The sequence below is a fragment of the Pelodiscus sinensis genome, chromosome 4 (genome assembly GCF_049634645.1).
Source record: "Pelodiscus sinensis isolate JC-2024 chromosome 4, ASM4963464v1, whole genome shotgun sequence".
NCBI classification, from domain to species: Eukaryota; Metazoa; Chordata; order Testudines; family Trionychidae; genus Pelodiscus; species Pelodiscus sinensis.
The window spans coordinates 34,258,149-34,278,116 of record NC_134714.1 but is presented as its reverse complement, the minus strand read 5'-3'; the positions used below and the strand labels follow the sequence as shown (position 1 = coordinate 34,278,116).

The 19,968-nt window shown below is 43.9% G+C and overlaps 1 protein-coding gene across 4 annotated transcripts in view; it reads left to right on the top strand.

The window, feature by feature from the left end:
* Positions 1-13,875, top strand: part of SPATA7 (spermatogenesis associated 7) — an 81,384-nt gene extending 67,509 nt beyond the window's left edge. For all 4 annotated transcript variants that reach the window (XM_075926748.1, XM_075926746.1, XM_075926747.1 and 1 more), the window contains 4 exons: positions 4,276-4,329; positions 10,570-10,647; positions 12,829-12,886; positions 13,310-13,875. In XM_075926748.1, coding sequence (XP_075782863.1) covers positions 4,276-4,329; positions 10,570-10,647; positions 12,829-12,886; positions 13,310-13,789 — 670 coding nt within the window. In that variant the 3' untranslated portion in view covers positions 13,790-13,875. The remainder of the gene's footprint in view (positions 1-4,275; positions 4,330-10,569; positions 10,648-12,828; positions 12,887-13,309) is intronic.
* The last annotated feature ends 6,093 nt before the right edge of the window (positions 13,876-19,968 follow it).

Sequence of the window (19,968 nt, the reverse complement as noted above, 5' to 3'; positions counted from 1 at the left end):
GTGTCTAGATGCGTTATTTCGATTTAGCTTATTTCGAATCGAAATAAGTTAATTCGCAATAGCGCTGTAGTGTAGACATACTCTAATAGAAGAGCCAGTGTTAGGTAAACGATAAATCAGTAAATCAATGAAAGCTCTACTTCTGAAATATTTTCCACTAGAAATCTCGGAAATATTGTAAATCATATATTGCTGCCTCTTTGGTTCTTGTCTCAGTTTCTGCCCAAAAAACAAACATAAATTTAGCTAGTTTTCAAGTCTCAGAGGGGTAGTCATATTAGTCTGTAACATTAAAAGCCATGAGTAGTCCTTTGGCATCTTAGAGATTAACAAAAATATATACAGTATCATGAGCATTTGTAGGTAAAACCCACTTCATCAGATAAGATGGAGTGGAAATAACAGAAACCAAGATATTTATAATGGTGGGGGCGGAGTGGAAGTATCAGTCAATTGTAGGACCAGTGCTACTGAGGCTAATTAAGTGGGCTGGAAGTGTCCCATTCTTAGCTTTTGATGTAAAAGTGCAATTGTTAAAGCCAGGGAAGACTGGCTTTATAATGCGACATCCAGCTAATGTCTTTGTTCAAGCCAGGAGTAACAGTGTCATATTTGTAGATGAATGCCAGTTCCACACTCTCTGTAATTGGCTGGTGAAATTCCTTTGTAGAAGAATAGATACTTTTAAATCCATTGTTGAGAGAGGTATGATGTGTGGCTACTGGAAAGTATTTGCCTCACATTGGGGGGTTGTCTGTAGGCAAGGATTGGCCGGTCTCCCAAGACCTGTGAAAGCGAGGGATTGTTTTCCAGGATAGGTTATAGATTGTCAGTGATGTGCTAGAGGGGTTTAAGCTGGGGGCTCTAAGGGAATAGTCAATCAACATGGTTTTTGTAAGAGAAATCGTGCCTCAACAGTCTTCTAGAATTCTTTGAGGTCAACAAAAATGTGGAAAAGTGACTCCAATAGATCTAGTGTACTTAGATTTCCAAAAAGTCTTTGCCAAGATCCCACACCAATGTCTCTTAAGCAAAGTAAGCTGCCATGGGATAAGAGGGAAGATCCTCTCATGGACTGATAACTTGATAAATATAGGAAATACAAGTTAGGAATAAATGGTCAGTTTTCTCCAAGAGTACATACTAGGACTAATTCTGTTCAACATATTCATAAATGATCTGGAAAAAAGGGTAAACAGTGAGGTGGCAAAATTTGCAGATAATACAAAACCATTCAAGATAGTCAAATCCAAAGCAGAGTGAAGATCTTCAAAAGGATTTCACAATAATAGGTGAGTGGCAGATGAAATTCAGTGTCGATGAGGGAAAGTAATGCATATTGGAAAACATAATCCCAACTATACATGCAAAACGATACAGGGTACGTTAGCTGTTGCCACTGTGGAAAGAGATCTTGGAGTCATTGTGGATAGTTCTCTGAAAACATCCACTCAATGGCAGTCAGAAAAGCAAACAATATTTTGGGAATCATTATGAAAGGGATGGAGAATAAAACAGAGAATATCATATTGCCTCTATATAAGCCGTGGTTCACCCATATCTTGAATATTGTGAGCAGATGTGGACACCTCATCTCAAAAAAAGCACTGGAAAAAGTTCTGAAAAGGGCAACAAAAATAATTAGGAGTATGGAATGGCTGCCATTTGAGAAGAGATTAATAAGACTTGGGCTACGTCTACACTGGCCCCGAATTCCGAAAAAGTCATGCAAAGCAGGTAAGTCAGAATAGGGAAATCCGCCGGGGATTTAAATATCCCCCGCGGATTTAAATAAACATGTCCGCCGCTTTTTTTCCGGCTTGGGGAAAAGCTGGAAAAAAGCGTCTGGACAGGCGCGATCCTCCGGAATAAAGCCCTTTTCCGGAGGATCTCTTATATCTTATTATCTTATATAAGAGATCCCTTTTATCTTATATGAGAGATCCTCCGGAAAAGGGCTTTATTCCGGAGGATCGCGCCAGTCCAGACGCTTTTTTCCGGCTTTTCCCCAAGCCGGAAAAAAAGCGGCAGACATGTTTATTTAAATCCGCGGGGGATATTTAAATCCCCGGTGGATTTCCCTATTCTGACTTACCTGCTTTGCATGACTTTTCCAGAATTAGGGGCCAGTGTAGACGTAGCCTGGGGGTTTTCATCTTGGAAAAAAGACAAGTAATGGAGATATAATAGAGGTCTGTAAAATTATGACCGGTATGGAGAAGGTGAATAAAGAAGATTTATTTACTCCTTTCCATAACGTAAGAACTAGGGGTCGCCAAATGAAATTAATAGGCAGCAGGTTTAAAACAAACAAAAGGAAGTACTTCTTCACACAAAGTCCAAGACTATAACAAAAGAAAAAAGGGCTAAATAAATTCGTGGAGGATAGGTCCATTAATGGCTATTTGCCAACATGGATGAGGATGGTGTCCCGAGCCCAGGGGTGGGCAATATCAGGCCCAGAGGCCAAATCTGGCCTGCTTAGCCTTGCTCTCCAGCCCACGCAACTGATTAACAGGGTGTGCATACTTACAGCTGGCAGCGTGTGTTCAGCTGCCTCTGCCCCCACCTTGCTCTGTCCTGTAGCCAAGCTACTCCCAGGATTCTCTTGCTAAATATGCAGAGGGGAAGGGAGAGAGAAGTGCTGAAGTCAAGGTATCTCCCTATCCCTATATCCCATCTCTAAAGAGCAGGGGTCAGAGAAAGGGAGACACACAGCGGAGCTGCTCCAATCTGAAGCATGGATGATAAGTGACTCGGAGGAGTGCCTGTCTTAAGAGGCAGTGCACTGTTTCTAAGATTTCAATTCCCATTCTCACTGTCTTACATGCACACTTCCTTCCCACACCCCATTTCTGCAGAACTAGGGGAAGAGAGACAACAGAGCAGGACAGCTTTCCCTGTCTAAGGCAGCACATGGCTTCTCTCAGAAACTTACCCAGCAGCAGCCAACACGCACACTGTCTGTATTACTCTCATACACACCCAGTCTGTGCCACACATGCACAGTCACTGTCATACACACAGTGCCACACACACGCTCCTGTCTCTGTGCCACATACTCTCCCAGTCTCTGTGCCACACACACAATCTGTCACAATCTGTTTTACACACACACACACACACACACACACACACACACACACACTCTCTTTCTTGCTCTCTCTCTCTGTCTCTCTCTGTAGCCTCCAGCCTTACTCCTTCACCCAAGCTACTGCCCCTTCTGGGGAGCCTGGAGCTGCCCAGTGACCTCATAACAAAATTCATAAAGTTCCTCTTCTACTCGCCCCTCGCAAATATTATTGTCCACCCCTTCCCTATGCACCGAAAGCTGGAAATGGGTGATGGGATGGCTCACTTGATGATTACCTGTTCTGCTCTTGCCCTCTGGGGCACCTGACATTGGCCACTGTCAGAAGACAGAATACTGGGCTAGATGGATCTTTGGTCTGACCCAGTATGGCTATTCTTGTGTTCTTATGGTAGAAATGTATGCGTCTCGAGAAGAGATTTTAAAGAGGCAGGAGTGGAGAATTGGTGGGTAGGCTCTAGAACAGTGTTTTGAGCATATGTGGCTAGGGTTGAGTGGATTTTTTTTCTTGGCACATAGCTTATCACTAATAAATGTATTTTCAGTCAAACAAAACAATTTGCAAATTGGTTTAGAAATTTTGCTATTTTAGAGATTTTTTTAGATGTTTTTAAGGATAGAAAACACCCAAAAACTTTAAAAAAAAAAAGGAAAAATGTTATTTTGGATCAAATTAAATATTTAGTTTGACCTGAACAAAAGTTTCCTTGGATTTTTCTGTGTCCATCAAACCAAAAATATCAATTACTTGCTCAGCTGTATATATCCAATGGTATGGAAGAAGCCATGCAGATGTTTAGATTACAAGAAATTAAATGATAGTCTCCTTTCTGTGACAACATGACACATTATTAGCACAGGGGTTCAGTGTTCTATAGCAGACACTTTTGGGTGAGGGCTCTCATGATTTTGGGTTGCTGCAGAAATAGAATGAAATGCAGGGAATTGGAGCAGTTCTCTCTGTAAGCTGAGAGTGTGGGTGTCCATCCTGGAGAGATTTAAATGCCACCAGGGATTTAAATGCCAGATGCATGTGTTTCCATTGGTGGTGCACATCTGATGTGCTTTGGTGCATATAATAAACATTTATTCTGCACATGGATGGAAAAAATTAGAGGGAACATTGAACTGGAAGTTTTGTAGGAAATTGCCTAATGCTGTTTTTAATATCTGTTTTTCATTAGCATGACTTCCCTTTTATCTATGGAAACATCATCAATGAGAAAAATCCAGGCTGAGTAAGTATATTTTTGCTTTCTCTTTTACTGGATGAAAGAGTAAAATGGCAACAAATTTAAAGTTACTTTTAAGTTCTTACAAATATAAATTTATATTTGTAATTAAAAGGCATTTAAAGGCAAAAAAGCATCCTTTTAAAATTGTTAGTCAGATAATATTGAGGAGAATGGAAAGGAGGAGAATATGAAAGTACAATTGGGTAGGCCAAAAAAAGCTGAAGAGCAAATACCAAAACACAAAAGGTAATAGCAAAAAATGTTTAAGTACATCAGGAGGAGGAAGCCACTAGATGATCAAAATGCTCAAAGATCACTCAGGGAAGATAAGACCATTGCAGAGAAGCTTAATGAATTCCTTGCATTCAGAGAAGCGGATATGAGTGAAAATTCCACACTAGAGACATTCTTTTATGTGACAGATCTGAAGAAATGTTCCAGACTGAAATGTCAGTAGAGGGTGTTTTGGAACATATTGATAAATTAAAGAGTAATAAGTCATCAGGGCTAGATGGTATCAACCCAGAGTTCTGAAGAAACTCCAGTATGAAATTGCTAAGGTACTGACAGTGGTATATAACTTCTTGCTTAAATCAGTCACTGTACCAGATGACTGGAGGATAACTTATGAAACGCCAATTTTTTTTTTAAATGCTCCAGAGACGACCCTGATAAGTACAGGCAGTAAGTCTAACTTCAGTACCAAGCAGATAGGTTGAAAGTATAGTAAAGAACAGTATTATGAGACACACAGATGAATATATGTTGGAGCTGGGCTAAAAGAAAATCATGCTACAACAATATATGAGACTTCGCTGAGGTTGCCAGCAATCATGTGGACAAGGGGGATCCAGTTGGTGCAGCATACTTTCAGAAAACCTTTGACAAGTCCCACACAAAGGCTGTTAAACAAAGTAATCAGCCCTACCTTCCTGGTTTAGTAACTGATTAAAAGACAGGAAATAAAGATCAGGAATAAATTGTCAGATTTCATAAAAGGAAGTAAATTACATGGAAAAGGGGGCAATCGGTTAAGTGGCAAAGTTTGCCCATGATACAGAATTACTCAAGGTAGTTAAGACCAAAGCTGCATGTAAAATTACAAAGGGCTCTTACAAGACTGGGTAACAAAATGGCAGATGAAATTCAAAGTTGATAATTGCAAAGTAATGCACCTTGGAAAACATGCCAACTCTATATACAAAATGGTGGGGGCTAAATTAGCTGTTTCCACTTAGCAAAGAGATCTTGCAGGCATCATGCGTGCTTTTCTGAATTCATTTGCTCAGTGTGTAACTATAGTCAAAAAATTAAACAGAATGTTAGGAACCCATTAAGAAAGAGATAGATAAGACAGAAAATACCACAGTGCCACTATATAAACCCATGATAAGCCAACATCTTGAACACTGCATATATTTCTGGTTGCCCGTCTCCAAAAAGATAATTTAGAATTAGAAAAGGTACAAAAAAGAGCAAGAAAAATGAGGGCGGCTATGGAGCAGCTTCCATAGAAGGAGAGATTTAAATGATCAGGACCGTTCAGCTTAGAAAAGAGATAATTAAGGGGGATATAATAGAGGGCTATAAAGTCATGAGTGGTATGGAGAAAGTGAATAAGGAAATGTTACTTACCCCATCAAATAAAATAAGAACCACTCAATGAAATTACTAGGTACAGGTTGAGCAACCCAAATCCGGGACTCTGGTCTGGCAACATACATGGTCCAGCAGAGCCACGGATATTGCTGGACCAAAGAGCCCCGAAGGCGGGAGTAGTGCCCTGGTGAGCCCTGGCTAGGCCAGGTGACATCTGGGGAGCCCCCACCCTGTGTAAACAGGGCCGAGCAGTATCCCGGGAGCTCCCACTGCACTGGGGAACCCCTGCTTGCAGTGGAGCTGTTGGCAGCTAGGCGGTCCCAGCCAGGAATCGCAGCAAACCCCTGATGGCAGTGGGGTCAGAGTGACCAGGCAGCCTCTGCCAGGGAACCCTGTAGCAGAAGTGGGGCTGGCAGAGGCAGGCAACTGGAAACCCCATCAGCAGTGGGGCCAGCTCTAGCAGCGGGGCAAAGTGGCCGGGCACCCTGGCTGGGGAATGCCTGGCAGCAGTAGAGCCAGCAGCAGCTGGGTGGCTCTAGCCGGGAATCCCCAGGAACAGCAGGGCTAGCAGTGACCAAGCATCCCCGTTGGGAACCTGGAACTCCGTAGGGCAGCAGGATGGGGAGCTGTGCCAGGATAGTATTAGGGGGGCCAGCAGCAGGGCAGGGAGCCCCAAGGGGAAGAGCCTGGGAGAGGAGCAGCCAGTGGGGGAGCACTGACCTTCCCTGGTCCGGCAAACTCCCTTGTCTGGGATAGCTCAGGTCTCAAGGGTGTCCAACCAGGGAGGTCCAACCAGTAGCAGATTTAAAACTAACAAAAATAAGTATTTCTTCACATAATGCACAGTAAACCTGTAGAATTCATTGCCAGCGGACATTGTGAAGGCCAGACATATAACTGGATCAAAAAAAGAATTATATAAGTTCATAGAGAATAGGTCCCTCAATAGATAGGAGTTAAGATGGTCAGGGATACTAACCCATGCTCCAGGTATCCATAGGCTCTGATTCTACGGAAGCTTTGGGGCTGGAGCACCCAGGAGAAAACAACAGCAGCCCCCATATCACCACTTTCCCTTTCCCCCAGTGCCTCCCATCTGCCAGCAGGCCCCACTGTTCAGCCCTTTCCCCTTTCCCTCCCACTTGCTGCAGTTAGCCATTTTGGGTATGGCTAGACTACAAGTTTTTGTTGGAAAAAGATACGCAAAATGGGCTCCGCATTTTGCATACTGTTTTCCGATTCTTTTGTCAGAAGAGGCTTTTCCAACCTTTGGCCCATCTAGATTGGGCCAAATGTCAGGAAAACACCCTCTTTCGGAAGTCCCTTTCTTACTCATAGAATGAGGAATATGGGGCTTCCAAAAGAGCACGTCTGCTCTTCCGCAAAAAAAAAAGCTGAAGCGCAAACGTGTTCCCTGGATGTGGCAGAGTTTTTTTGTGATACCTCTGGTATACTGAGAAATCCCCTCAGTCTAGCCATACCCTTTGTGGTAGGAAGGAAGGAAGCTGGGGGAAGGGAAGAAGCAAGGATGTGGTGTATTCGGGGAAGAGACAGAACTGGGTGGTAAGGGATGGAGCAGGATGGGAAGAAATGGCATGGTGGTGATGCAGGGTGTGACCTTGAAGGAAAGGGTGTAGTGGGGACAAGACCTAGAGCAGAGCCAGGGGTTAAGCACCTGGAAAGTCAGCACCTGTGCAGGAATCCCTAACACACTGACTGCCAGAAATTGGACCTAAACAGATAATGGGGTCACTAGGTAATTGCCCTATTGTGTTTCATTCCCTCTGAGGCATCTGGCACTAGTCACTATTAGAAGATTATATACTGGCTAGAAAAATGATTGGTTTGAGATATGGGTTGGACTTCCCTGATCCAGCACTCGGGACCTGAGCTGTCCCGGACCAGCGAGTTAGACGGACCAGGGGAGTCAGTGCTAACAGATGTTGCCAGACCAGAGAGTCCTGGATTTAAGAGGGTCACCTGTACACAGAGCTGCCTGCCCCCCTCCTCACTGCTGCCATGTCAGGGCAAGGGGGCAGGCATGACCTGGAGCTCCCTTCAAACACTGGCTCCAGCCTGCCCTTTCTCCACGCTGCTGCCTCTTACACAGATACAGAGGCAGCAGCACAGGCAGGGTGGGGAGTTCTGTGTGTAACTATGAAGGTTAACTAATGAGCTCAAGCTAACCAGTTAACCATGTACACTTTTACACTTTCACATCCCTAGTCTGAACAGAACTGCAAACTTTTGAAGGTTTTCCCAGCCAGATCGATTGGCATCACCACTACTTTAAGGAATGTTTGCCAAAGAGCTTCACAGCATCTCAGTACTCTTCAAGGCATTTGTGATGTTGAACTCCCATAATACAAGCAATTCATTTCAGATATATCACTTGTTTATTGAAAGGAAATTTTACAGCACATTACATCAGTATATTTTTGAGTTGATGCTTGATTAATTCTATGTATTTCTTAATAACAGCTGCTTGCACTTGCCAGTGAACCCTTATCTAAAAAATTTCATAGCATAGGTACTACTAAAACCTTTGCCTGTTAGCACTGAAAGAATGGTGAACGTCCTCATCAGGGTGTCATTTTTTTTCTGTATCTTGCTGCATCTACGATGAAAATCAGTTATTGTTATTATTTTTTACTTGGATTACCATGGTGATTAGGAACTTTGGTCATGGTGCAGGATCAACTGTGCTGGGTGCTAGAGAGTTTCATTCTCTGATTCTCCTGCAATAGCTGAATGTTCAACATTTGGGTTGCAAACACTGCAGAGGAATGTTTCTATCTCGCTAAAGAGCAGTTTTCATTGAAAGTTAAAAAGAAAGGACCAGAATGAGTGAAGTTGGCTCAGAAAAGTGTAAGTCACTTCTACCTGTACCAGCAATGCATTGCCAAAACAGGGAGGTGTTATCTTGAAGTAAGGGAGGCTTTCAATTAAAACACTGCTTTCCCACCAGAGCATGGCAACCGAAGTTATAGTCATGTTCCCTAGCCCCTGTGGAAGTTGTTGAATCAGACCATTATGCTGTATCATGTTTCCTCCCTCTACCTGAAGAGCACTACCCATTAGTGCTGGTCCCTTCCAGATATCACAGCACAAAGCAGGTTGTGATCTGTGTCAACTCTCCTGCAGTACTGCCACCTCAGGTGTTCTGGACTATTTTATACAAGAACAGGAAGTTAACATAAAGCTTGACAATTTTGCCCTGAAATCCTAAGGTAACATTTCTGTAGATATCATCATAATTTATACAGAGCTTATTTTTGTTCATCCTAAATAAGTAACAGAGGGGTAGCCGTGTTAGTCTGAATCTGCAAAAGTGGTGAGGAGTCCTGTGGCACCTTATAGACTAACTGAAGTGTTGGAGCATAAGCTTTCGTGGGCAAAGACCCACTTCATCAGATGCATACCATGAATCTGACGAAGTGGGTCTTTGCCCACGAAAGCTTATGCTCCAACACTTCAGTTAGTCTATAAGGTGCTACAGAACTCCTCGCCCCTAAATAAGTAACTGCGTCCTACTAGCCACCTCTTTGAAACAAGACGCTAAGTTGGTGCAAGACCACGGTAATTTCTCTTAGCACAGGGGTGGGCAATAATTTTTGACCAGGGGGGTCACTTCAGAAAATTTTTTAGTGGCCCCAAGCTGCCCCAGAAGGTGCATGGCCTCAGGCAGAAGGAGCAGGGCCAGGACACTTCCCTGCTTCCCCACCCACAGACCCTGATTGGTCTGTGGGTAGGGGAGTCCATGAAGTCTTTGCACCCTGCCCAGAGAGAACCACCAGCTATTCAGAACAGTGGCAGTTCCCTCTAGGTGCCTGTGCCTCTGGTGGTGGGAGGAGACTTTGCGTGCCCCCCCTCACTCCCAGATCAATCAGGGCTTATCTAGACTACACTAAAGTGTCGAAAGAGGATATGCAAATTCCGTGGGAATTTGCATATCTTCTTCTGATTTCACTTTTGAAAGCAGCAAACCCCCTTCCCCTTGTCGAAAAGCTGCGTAAACCTCATTTTTTGAGGAAGAGCAGCTTTTCGACGGGGGGGGGGGGGGGCGCCGAAAAAGCCGCGTCTAAACAGTACTTTCACTAAAGCTCTGCTTTTGAAAGTGAAATCAGAAGAAGATATGCAAATTCCCACTGAATTTGCATATCCTCTTTCAACACTTTAGTGTAGTCTAAATAAACCCTCAAGGCTTGGTTACTGGGAGAGCATGCAAAGTCGTCCCTGGCCTGCAAGTCTGTCCCTGAGCAGCAGCTGGCAGTTAATTCTAAGTGCTGAGTTCCTTGCAGGGCGGGAGGAGACTTCACATGCTCCCTCTGTCACCAAGCCAATCAGTGCCTGGGTATGAGAGGAGCACGCAAAGTTTCCTCCTGCCCTGCCCCCATCCTGCAATATCTCATGCTCCTTGCAGGGCAGGGCAGGCAGAGACTTTGCATACTTTCCCTCATCCCCAGGCCTTGTTTGGCCTTTGGATGGGGGGAGTGGCAGGATCAACCCACTTGGTGGGCCAGATCCAGCTTGCAGAAGAACTTTTGCACACCCCTGCCTTAGCAGGTAGAGCTTCTTGCTCTGTTGTGTGACAGAGGTGTATACCTTTAACCATTCATACTGGATTTTCTGTTCTCTGTGCAGAGAAGAAGAGCTTCAGTATTTGAGTTTCATTGAAGATGTAACAGATGAAATTCTGAAGCTTGGATTATTTTCCAACAGGTTAGATATCTTTGTTTTAAAGTGTGTTTGGACTGTGCTCAGAACAGACTGGATTTTGTAAACAGTGTGGAATGCAGTATCTCTGACCCTGGTGACATTTTTTTAAAATTACATTTTAGCATTTAATCTCCTATTAAATACACCTCTAAAACATAGCTTTCCTTTGTTTTCGTTCTCTCTCCTTTCCTTTTGTTCCTGTTGTAGATCTCTTTTTATACTCCTCCATCTCTTGTCACTCTTCCTCTATCAGAGATAAATGGAAGGGACCATTATAATCAACTGGCTGAACTCCTATATACCACAAAGCAGGGGTGGAGAACCTAAGACCCAGGGAGTCCCTGACTTGTTTGGATCCTGCCCCATTGGGGAGCACACCCTGATACTCCAGGTTTTCGTTCCCCCTGCCATTCCTTGAAGCCCACAAAATCTATTAGCCTGGTCCTCCAAGGCTCTGGAGTGTGAGGGGAATGTGTAGAATGTCTTTCTCTTTCTCAGTTGGGGGCTGCCTCAGGGAGGGTTTACTTTTTTTTTTTTTTTTTTTTTGCTTCTCACTTGAGTGCAGCCCCCAACTGATTCTACCATATCCCTTGGAAAGCTGTTCCAATGGTTATTCACCCTTACCATTAAATTCATTCCCTGCACTGAATTCTCTTCCTTCTGTCTAATTTTTTCTCATCCCCAATAACTGGCCCTTCCTCTTACTCCATTTCCTTTTTTTCCAATCCTTTCTTTCTCCCATTCTCACTAATTCTTTTTTCTTTCTGTTCTCTGTCTGCTTCTTCATCTCCCCCTCATCCTTTCTCATAATCCAGTTCCCTTCATGCACATTCTCCATCCTTCTATTCCACTTTCTCCTCGCCTCCCCCCCCCCCCGACTTCAAATCAAATGGCGCCAGAGGGGCACAGCCCATACCAGTCATGGTACTGACAGAGGTGCCCTAGCAGCATCTCCTTCCTGGCTCTTTCCTTGCATTTTCTTCTCCCTAGTCTCTGACGAACAGACCAGAGATTCTTTCTCTGGGTATGTCTACACTGCCCTCCTAGTTCGAACTAGGAGGGTAACGTAGGCATACCGCACTTGCAAATGAAGCCCGGGATTTGAATTTCCCGGGCTTCATTTGCATAAGCGGGGAGCCGCCATTTTTAAAATCCCGCTGGTTCGAACCCCGTGCAGCGCAGCTACACGGGGCACGAACTAGGTAGTTCGAACTAGGCCTCCTAGTTCGAACTACCGTTACTCCTCATTTCACGAGGAGTAACGGTAGTTCGAACTAGGAAACCTAGTTCGAACTACCTAGTTCGTGCCCCGTGTAGCCGCGCTGCACGGGGTTCGAACCAGTGGGGTTTTAAAAATAGCGGCTCCCCGCTTATGCAAATGAAGCCCGGGAAATTCAAATCCCGGGCTTCATTTGCAATTGAGGTATGCCTACGTTACCCCGCTAGTTCGAACTAGCGGGGTAGTGTAGACATACCCTCAGTGTCATCCCTGTAGGCCATGAGGACTTTTGGGGCCTGAGAGATCTTCTCTCACTTACAATTTTCCCTCTAATCTTTTTCATCCATTTGTAGAATAATTTTTGTTATGTGCACTGAGTCATACATGGATGCGCACCACCAGTAGAAACATATGCTGCTGGCTGTGGGCACTGTGGGCTCTCTGCTAATAAGCTGGGCAGCATTTGAATCTCTGATGGGTGACTGCCCAAATGCTCAGCTTACAGGGAACACTGCTCCCTTGCCATAGTGAGTGATTGAAGCTGGGTTTTGTCTCTTCCCCTACCCCATTCCCGGGAGAGGGGGGTCTGCTGGGAATAACTGATTATACTTGTATATCTTGCACATCAGCAGCCACGATGGAGAAGAGTTATGGGATTGTGAATGCTTCAACCTGTGGCAACCACTCACTCTGCCTGAGCTTAACCTGGCTAACGGAGAGCAAGGGTACCTCAGTCAGCCCTATGACATGGCCTGGCCCACAGAGCAAATGTCTAGTAGCATGTAGACACAGTGTGGGCCTCTTTGTGACATAGTATAATGAAAGCAATCTGATTATTTCTCCTTTGTATATGCCTGAAGACTCTGGAGCTTGGGTTCTTTACTCATCTAGGATTGTTTGGGACACAGTATCTTTCTCCTCCAAATAATGACATGCCTGAGCCTTATTTATGTATCTATTTTTAGGGTTTTGGAGAGATTGTTTGAGCGTCATGTAGAGCAAAACAAGCATCGTTTGAATGAGGTATGTCCTTTTTCCCAGTGGAGTCTGTAAATGTTCTCAGTCTAAGTGACTTCAGAGAGACTTTAAAAGTGCTGCAGATGCAGTAACTCTCAGTATAGAACCACCTTTTGTCAGCAGTACAGGTAGGAAATGTGACTTGTCCAGATCACCCACATCATGAAAGCTTTCACATACTAGGTAGTCATTTCAGCAACTTGAGGATTGTTTGATGCAAGGTAATTGTAAGAATAATAAAGTTACTTCATTTTATGCATCCTGTATTTCCTTAAAAATAACTACATAGAATATGCTAATTTGGAAAAAAAAATTAATACAGTCAGCTATTTAGACTGAGATTTGTTACAGATCTGGTCTTAATACTGCAAGCAGCTGGGCTGTGGGTTGTAAGTGATTAAGAACCTTATTTCTTCCCTTAAATTCTAGAATAAAATGCGCCACCTACTGGATCTCCTTAAAGTTGACCTGGGCTGCAACACATCGAAATCTGAGAGAGTCAATGGAGGCACAGAAGTGATTGACCCATTTGATCCAGAAAGATTTGAGACCTTGGACCAGCTCCAATTTTCCTGCAAAAATTGGAAACAAAATAAGACTACAAAAAGTGAAGAATTCCTTAAAGCCATGGATTTATTAACAAGTGAAACCAAACTAAAATCCCCCTTACACAATGAAACTTCAAATCAGATGCATGACAAGGATATCTTTTCAAAAGATCTAACTGAAGTGGTAAGTGTTGGAACAGATCCTTATTCTTCAGTGAAGTCTGAAGAAGCCCCTGATATTTCATACACATTTGAGCCAACACTGAACTCAACCACATGTGACAGTGACTTTGAATCAAATAAGGAACTTGATGATCTTGAGGAAAACTTTGCAGAGGCCCTTCAAATTTCCTCTATATAGAGTAGTAGACAAGAACTAGCTGCGGAACAGAGCAGTAGATGTCTGCGAAGAGCTGACATTTGTTAAATAAATGCTAGTGAATAGTTCATTTGACCTTTCCCTTTCTTCTTTGGACGCTGCTATAACCTCTCCAGCAGAAGTACAAGTATTATAAATCAGGCTTTAATTGATCCAAGTACTAATATACACCCCTCATGCCTCAAATGCCATTGGTAAAAAAAAGAGTTTATATATTTCATCTAAATGTATAATTTGGAAGTAACTGCTGAAAGTGCTAAAATTAGAGGTATATATTTTTAGAATTATTTGAAATGTAATAATAAGTTATATTATTTATTCTTTGTATTTATAATAAATGAGAGCAATAACTGCAATGTTTAAAGTAAAGTTGTGATACAATACACTTTTGCCACCAAAAACTAATATCACAGCTTAAGCAGTTACTGAACATTTCAGTATCACTTTACAGGAAGAATTCAAGTTTGAGCACCATAAAAAAACCAAGACAGAATAATCTATGTACATATATAGTGACAATCTGAACATTGAGCATTTCTCTGTGCAGTGACTGGTCACTAGGTGATGATCAGTCCTCCTGTATTCATCACCAGATATTTTCTACCCTTTCTCTAACTACTGTAGAAAGCAATGAGACTTCTTTCATAACAGCATCTCTGAGTTTTCACTTAACTCCCTGCCGTCTTGCTTGGCTGAGAAAAGATATCTTTTGCTAACTGCTGCAATTGCCTGGGTTTCTTGGTACATTGTTTTATGTTCATGACTCAACTTAAGAGGGTAGAGATTTTGCAAGTTTTCAAACTGCACAACATTAAAATGTGCAGCCCAATCCCCTGCACTGAGGAAACCCTTGATTTAAAATGCATATATTTTTGTTTTAATAAATTGATAAGAGTTAGGCCTTCATTCAAGACCAAGAATGTTAATCTAAAACATCAGACATCATGTAGAAAACGTAAGAAGGTAAGTTTTCATTTAATTCTTTATTTATTGTAGTACATATGAAATGTATTGCACTGACAAGTTGAGAGACTGAAGTTCTTTGTTTATCCATAGTACAGTTAGAGCCTGAACAATGGCTCAGCAAACTTCATGCTATAGCTCAGGAGTGGACAATAATTTTTGATGGGGGGAGCACCCCAAGAAATTGGCAAGTAGACAAATGCCACATTCTTCCATGATATTAATGGAGGAAGTGTGGTATCTGGGATGAAGGGTGGTGCAGAAAGGAGCTTTGGGTAGGGATTGGGGTGTAGGAGCGGGTGTGGGTCTGGGAGGGAGTTTGGGTGAAGGAGGTGGTTGTGGCCTGGGGCACGGTATGAGTGTAAGAGAGGATTTTGACCTGATGTGTAGAAGGGCACACAGGGGGTTGGGTTGTGACATAGGGTATGGCATTGGAGTGCAAGATCTGGTTGGGAATATGGGTGCAGGAGTGGGGGTGCAGAGGGTTTAGGATGTGATCTGGAACAGGAGGGGGGCAGAGGGTTGGTGGGATGGAGAAGGTAGGATCCCAGGTGCAGGCTCTGCGGCAGTCACAACCTCTACCATTAAGATTATGAAGCCATGTCTACACTATGCAGAAGATCAAAGTTGCCACGGTTGATCTTTTAGGGTTCAGTTTAGCAGGTCTAGTATAGACTCACTAGATTAAAATCAAAAGGCACCAGTACTTCTGCTGCTCACAAGAAGTAAGGGAAAACAAACCTTCCTAGTGTAGACAGCCTCAGTCAGATCCTTCCTGTGTCTGATGTGGAGCATGGCTCTGAACCCACGTCTCTGGAGACGGCTGAGAGAGAGCCTGGAGTGTGGCTTTCTTAATTTCTCCCATTGAAGCTGTTCTACTTTGCATAAATAGCATAGGGGGGACTTGAACATGGGTCTCCAGCATGCCAGGAGCAGTTCCTAATTACCAAGCTAGCTCTAGTTATACCTATGCTTACTCAGCCCTACCTCCTACCATGACCATTTAAATGAGTGATACAAAGTAAAACAGCTTCAGCAGGAGGTATCCCATAGCTCAGTGATTAGGGCCTGCTATGGTTTTAAAGTTTTAAATCCTTGCCCCACGTTAGGCAGAGTGGAGAATTGGAGTTGGGGCTCCCACGTCCAGGGTGAGCAACATAACCATTGGGCTAGATGTTATGAGAAAGAGGTTCTGCCTCAGTTTTTTGGAAGAAAGGATTGACCTGGCAGTGGAACACCAGGAGAGAGTTCACAGCTGTGAATCCTGCATGGGGCTTGCCCCGTAAGTCCCTTTGAGCAGCAGGACTTAGGACTCAATCCCTTTCCTCAGCATTCCCTACTGGCTACTCACTGCTGAGAGCTGGCTTTTCTGGATCCCATTCTTAGGCATCTTACTCTCCTGGGTGCCCAACTTGAGCCTGTGGTTTCCATCAGATGGCAGGGAGCCTGAGCACAGCGTCACAATATTTACTATTTAAGACCTTTTATGGAGCTAGCCCTCAGGCTGTCTACCCGAAGCCGTTCTCTTGCCCACTCTCAGGCCAGAGTGGGGTGAGAATGCTGAAGGAGTAGAACACCCTGCCCCTATGGAGTAGGTATGACAGTGACCTCGCTTACTGTTTACAAAGTTGTGCACATAGCCTCCAGTAGAGTCCTCTGCTGGAAAGATGGAGAATGTGACATGAGCCCTTGAGAATGGCAATAAGAGCTAGAATAATTGAGTAGAGAGGTATCTGAGACAAACAAAACAATCCCCAGCTAGGCAACCCACTGAGCTATGTGAACACAAACTCTCAGAGGGCAGCATGAGACTGATCCATTACACACGATCCTGTGCAGTCTTCCCAGGAATTTAACACAATAAAGAATGCCGGGCTGCCCTTCCAGTGTCTGTGCTACTACACATTTCAGCACTCACAGTAGATCGCGGTGGGCAAACCTTTTGGCCTGAGGGCCTCAATGGGTATGAAAATTGTGTGGAGGACTGGGTAGGGAAGGCTGGGAGAGGTTGTGTCAGTCTCTATTTCATGTCCAACTGCCCCAGCCCCTGGCCCCCCCAGAACCTCTGACCCCTATCTAGTCACCCCTGCTCCCCGCCCATTAACTGCACCACCCAGAGCATTGAGGCTGGAGGTGCAGCAACAGGCACTGGGGCACTGATGGTTTAGAAGATGGGGAACAGAAGAGGAGGGGGTCAGGGACTAGCCACTTCTGCTCACCCAGACGCTGGGCTGACTTCTCCCAGCAAGGCTGTCCCGACCCCACTTCCCAGTGGGAGCTTGGAGGCTGAACTGAAGCATCTGACAGGCCGCATGTGTCCTATGGACTGCAGTTTGCTTTCCTCTGCTGTCGGTAGAAGCAAATTGGTTCCAGAAGATCAATCACACAGCACAGGATTAATCCAACTATACTGTCCTCTACATATGCATACATATGAGAAATTAAAGTCATCGTAGTAAGGTATCAAGTCATCCTGTCACCAACAGAGCACATTCACAGAGCCAGCTAACTCTTCAGCAAGGATCAAGTTTAAAGACAACATCTGGCTTACGCTTTATTCGCTTTTTATAGGTCAGAAATATAGGTGCTACAGATAATAAAGGGCTATATACTGGCTATTTGGCTTCCGTGAGGCAGGGTGCATATATCTCAGTAGCCAATGACACGTTGTAGCAGGGCATGCCCGGTCTGCTTCAGACCTTGCAGCTGCCTCAGTTTCCCCATATTCCCCAGGACCTCTCCCTTTTGAGGCATTAACATCAAGTTTAGAACCCAACCGCCCTTCCTAGCCAGTGCACACCCTTGGTACAGTGTTCTTACTCCTCCAGCCCTAAGTGTTTCATCTTAGATGGTTTCTTCTGCCTGCATGTCTATCAGGCCTTCTGGCATGTAACTCAGATTAAACTTCCTCACTGGCTTTTTCCAGGAAAAAGGCATATATTCCATGAAGGGTCTCCTCCACTTACCTTAGGCTGCCCTCATACCTCCTATTGTCTTAGTTACAATCTCCCTGTCATGTAGCCCTTGTATTTATTCCCTCCAACTGGGGAAATGGGCTAAGCCTGGTGAAGGTGAGTCTGAGCCCCAATTCCCTACTCACCCTGGGACACACTGACAGCAAAAAGCCAACTGCAGAACAAGCAAACCAGGTGTTTTATGATGTATGAATGGGACAACCTAACCCCAAAGCTGTCCGCTGATACAGATCAGTAATGGGCTTCCTCTGCAGCAAGGCCAACTCAGGTTAGATGTTAGGAAAACTCCGAAACACTAAGGATGGTTAAACTCTAGAATAACTTCCAGGGGGAGTTGCAGACCCCTCCTCATTGGAGGTTTTTAAGAACAAGTTGGACAAGCAGCTGTCAGGGAGGGTCTGAGTTTATGTGGTCCTGCCTCAGTGCAGGGGGCTGGACTTGATGATTTCTTGAGGTCCCTTCCAGCCTCACTTTGCTGTCATTCCATACTCAGTATAATCAGAATCACTTCTAGCTGAATGTTCACCAATTCCATTTAGCACATTTTCTACAGTTTCTCTGCAGGCTAACAGAGAATGTAACTTACCCTCGCTGCTGTTTACCTTCTAATATTTGAGGGCTAACAGTATGCTGTAGAACAAGTAAAATAATCTCTGTTCATGAAAATAGGCTTATATGGAACATTCATTTTTCCAGCTTGATGGCACAAATACACTTGGAGAGCCAGAGTCATCTTTGGCAGAACTCCTAACTTGCTGACACTAGGGATGAATTTCTTTTAGACAGTGACCACACTTCAGTGATACATAAATATTAAATAACCCACACACTCACCATATTTTCTGTTTTATGCAGCTTGTTTCCACAATTCACCAAATCATTACAAATCCATACAACTGGTATCAGATGTATACCCCATATGCCTGATTCAGCTATGGAAGATCTAGCTCCCTCTGCACTCTGATTCAAATCAACGATTGGGAAGAAGACAAACACGTCATTTACAATCAACATGTTTTTATTTTAATGCTAAAAGGCATATACAGCTGCACTTGGCTGCTTTTTCCTATTACATTTTTATCTTGATTGCCTGAAAAATATAATCCATTCTCTGCTCTGTACCATGCAGGGTACTGATGTGCCTGTTTGGATCATGTATTGTTTCTAGCATACATTGTTGCAGCCTGGAAAAAGTAATTAGGAAAAAAATGTTACTTTCTATGTAGCTGCAGTTGATAGAGGATTGTTCTAGCGATGGAGGGTGAATTCTTGGAACCAAGACATTCTCAATTAAGCCAGAAGCCTTGTTTTCATAGGCAAAAAAAGTTATGTTTTTTTCAAATATGTTAGCTCTATCGAGGTCACTTAACATGTTTGAAAAGTCTCCTGAAGGTGCATGTTCAGTGGCTGTGGTTTAGCCTGCGCTTCACACACTTTAGCCTGCATCTTGAGGGCACTTGACTGAAAAACGCATGTTAAGCTACCTATGACTGGCACAAGCAGGCTGAGCCCCCAAAACCAGACCAGCACAACATAGGTTTATATCTCAGCTTTGCTTACTTCCTGTCAGAGCGGAGTCCCCAATGCATGATGGGAATAGACTCTCCCTCACATGCCCTTTGTGCAACAGCAGGAAGTCCACAATGGAATCAACAATTGTGGGGAAGAGGAGGAGCAGCTGCTCTGGCATACTCAGGATACAACCTCTGTGATCCTAGCTCTTGGGAAGCTGTGTAGGTGAGTCTGAAATACCCTCCCAAAGAGAGGCTGTCCTCCTGAAGGAATCAGGTGCCCTCAGCCAGCTGTGGGCTCTGTATGAAGTTTATGTGGCATTTGCTTGATTTGGCTGCGACACCCTTATTGGCCTATCCACCTGTAGGGGCCCCGGTCTTTCCCTCCTTTCAGTGGGTTTAAATCCACCTAAAACGGAAGCATAAAAGCACCAAATGTCTAGTCACACTGTTTATTTTACTGATTGTTCTAGAAGTCCTTGTCACTGTAGCAGAGGAGTTGATACTATGAGGAGCAGAACATTTCAGCAACTTAATTAAAAATAAGTATGATATGCAAATGAGGTAAAGGATTTTCATTAAATATAAAAATTGAGGCACTGCATCATTTGCATAAAATTCAGATTCCTGAACCATAGCTTCATAGGTCCATCAGTCGGTATTTCTCAAAACTAAAGGAGTTAACTAAAAATTCAGTGACTTACACTCGAGC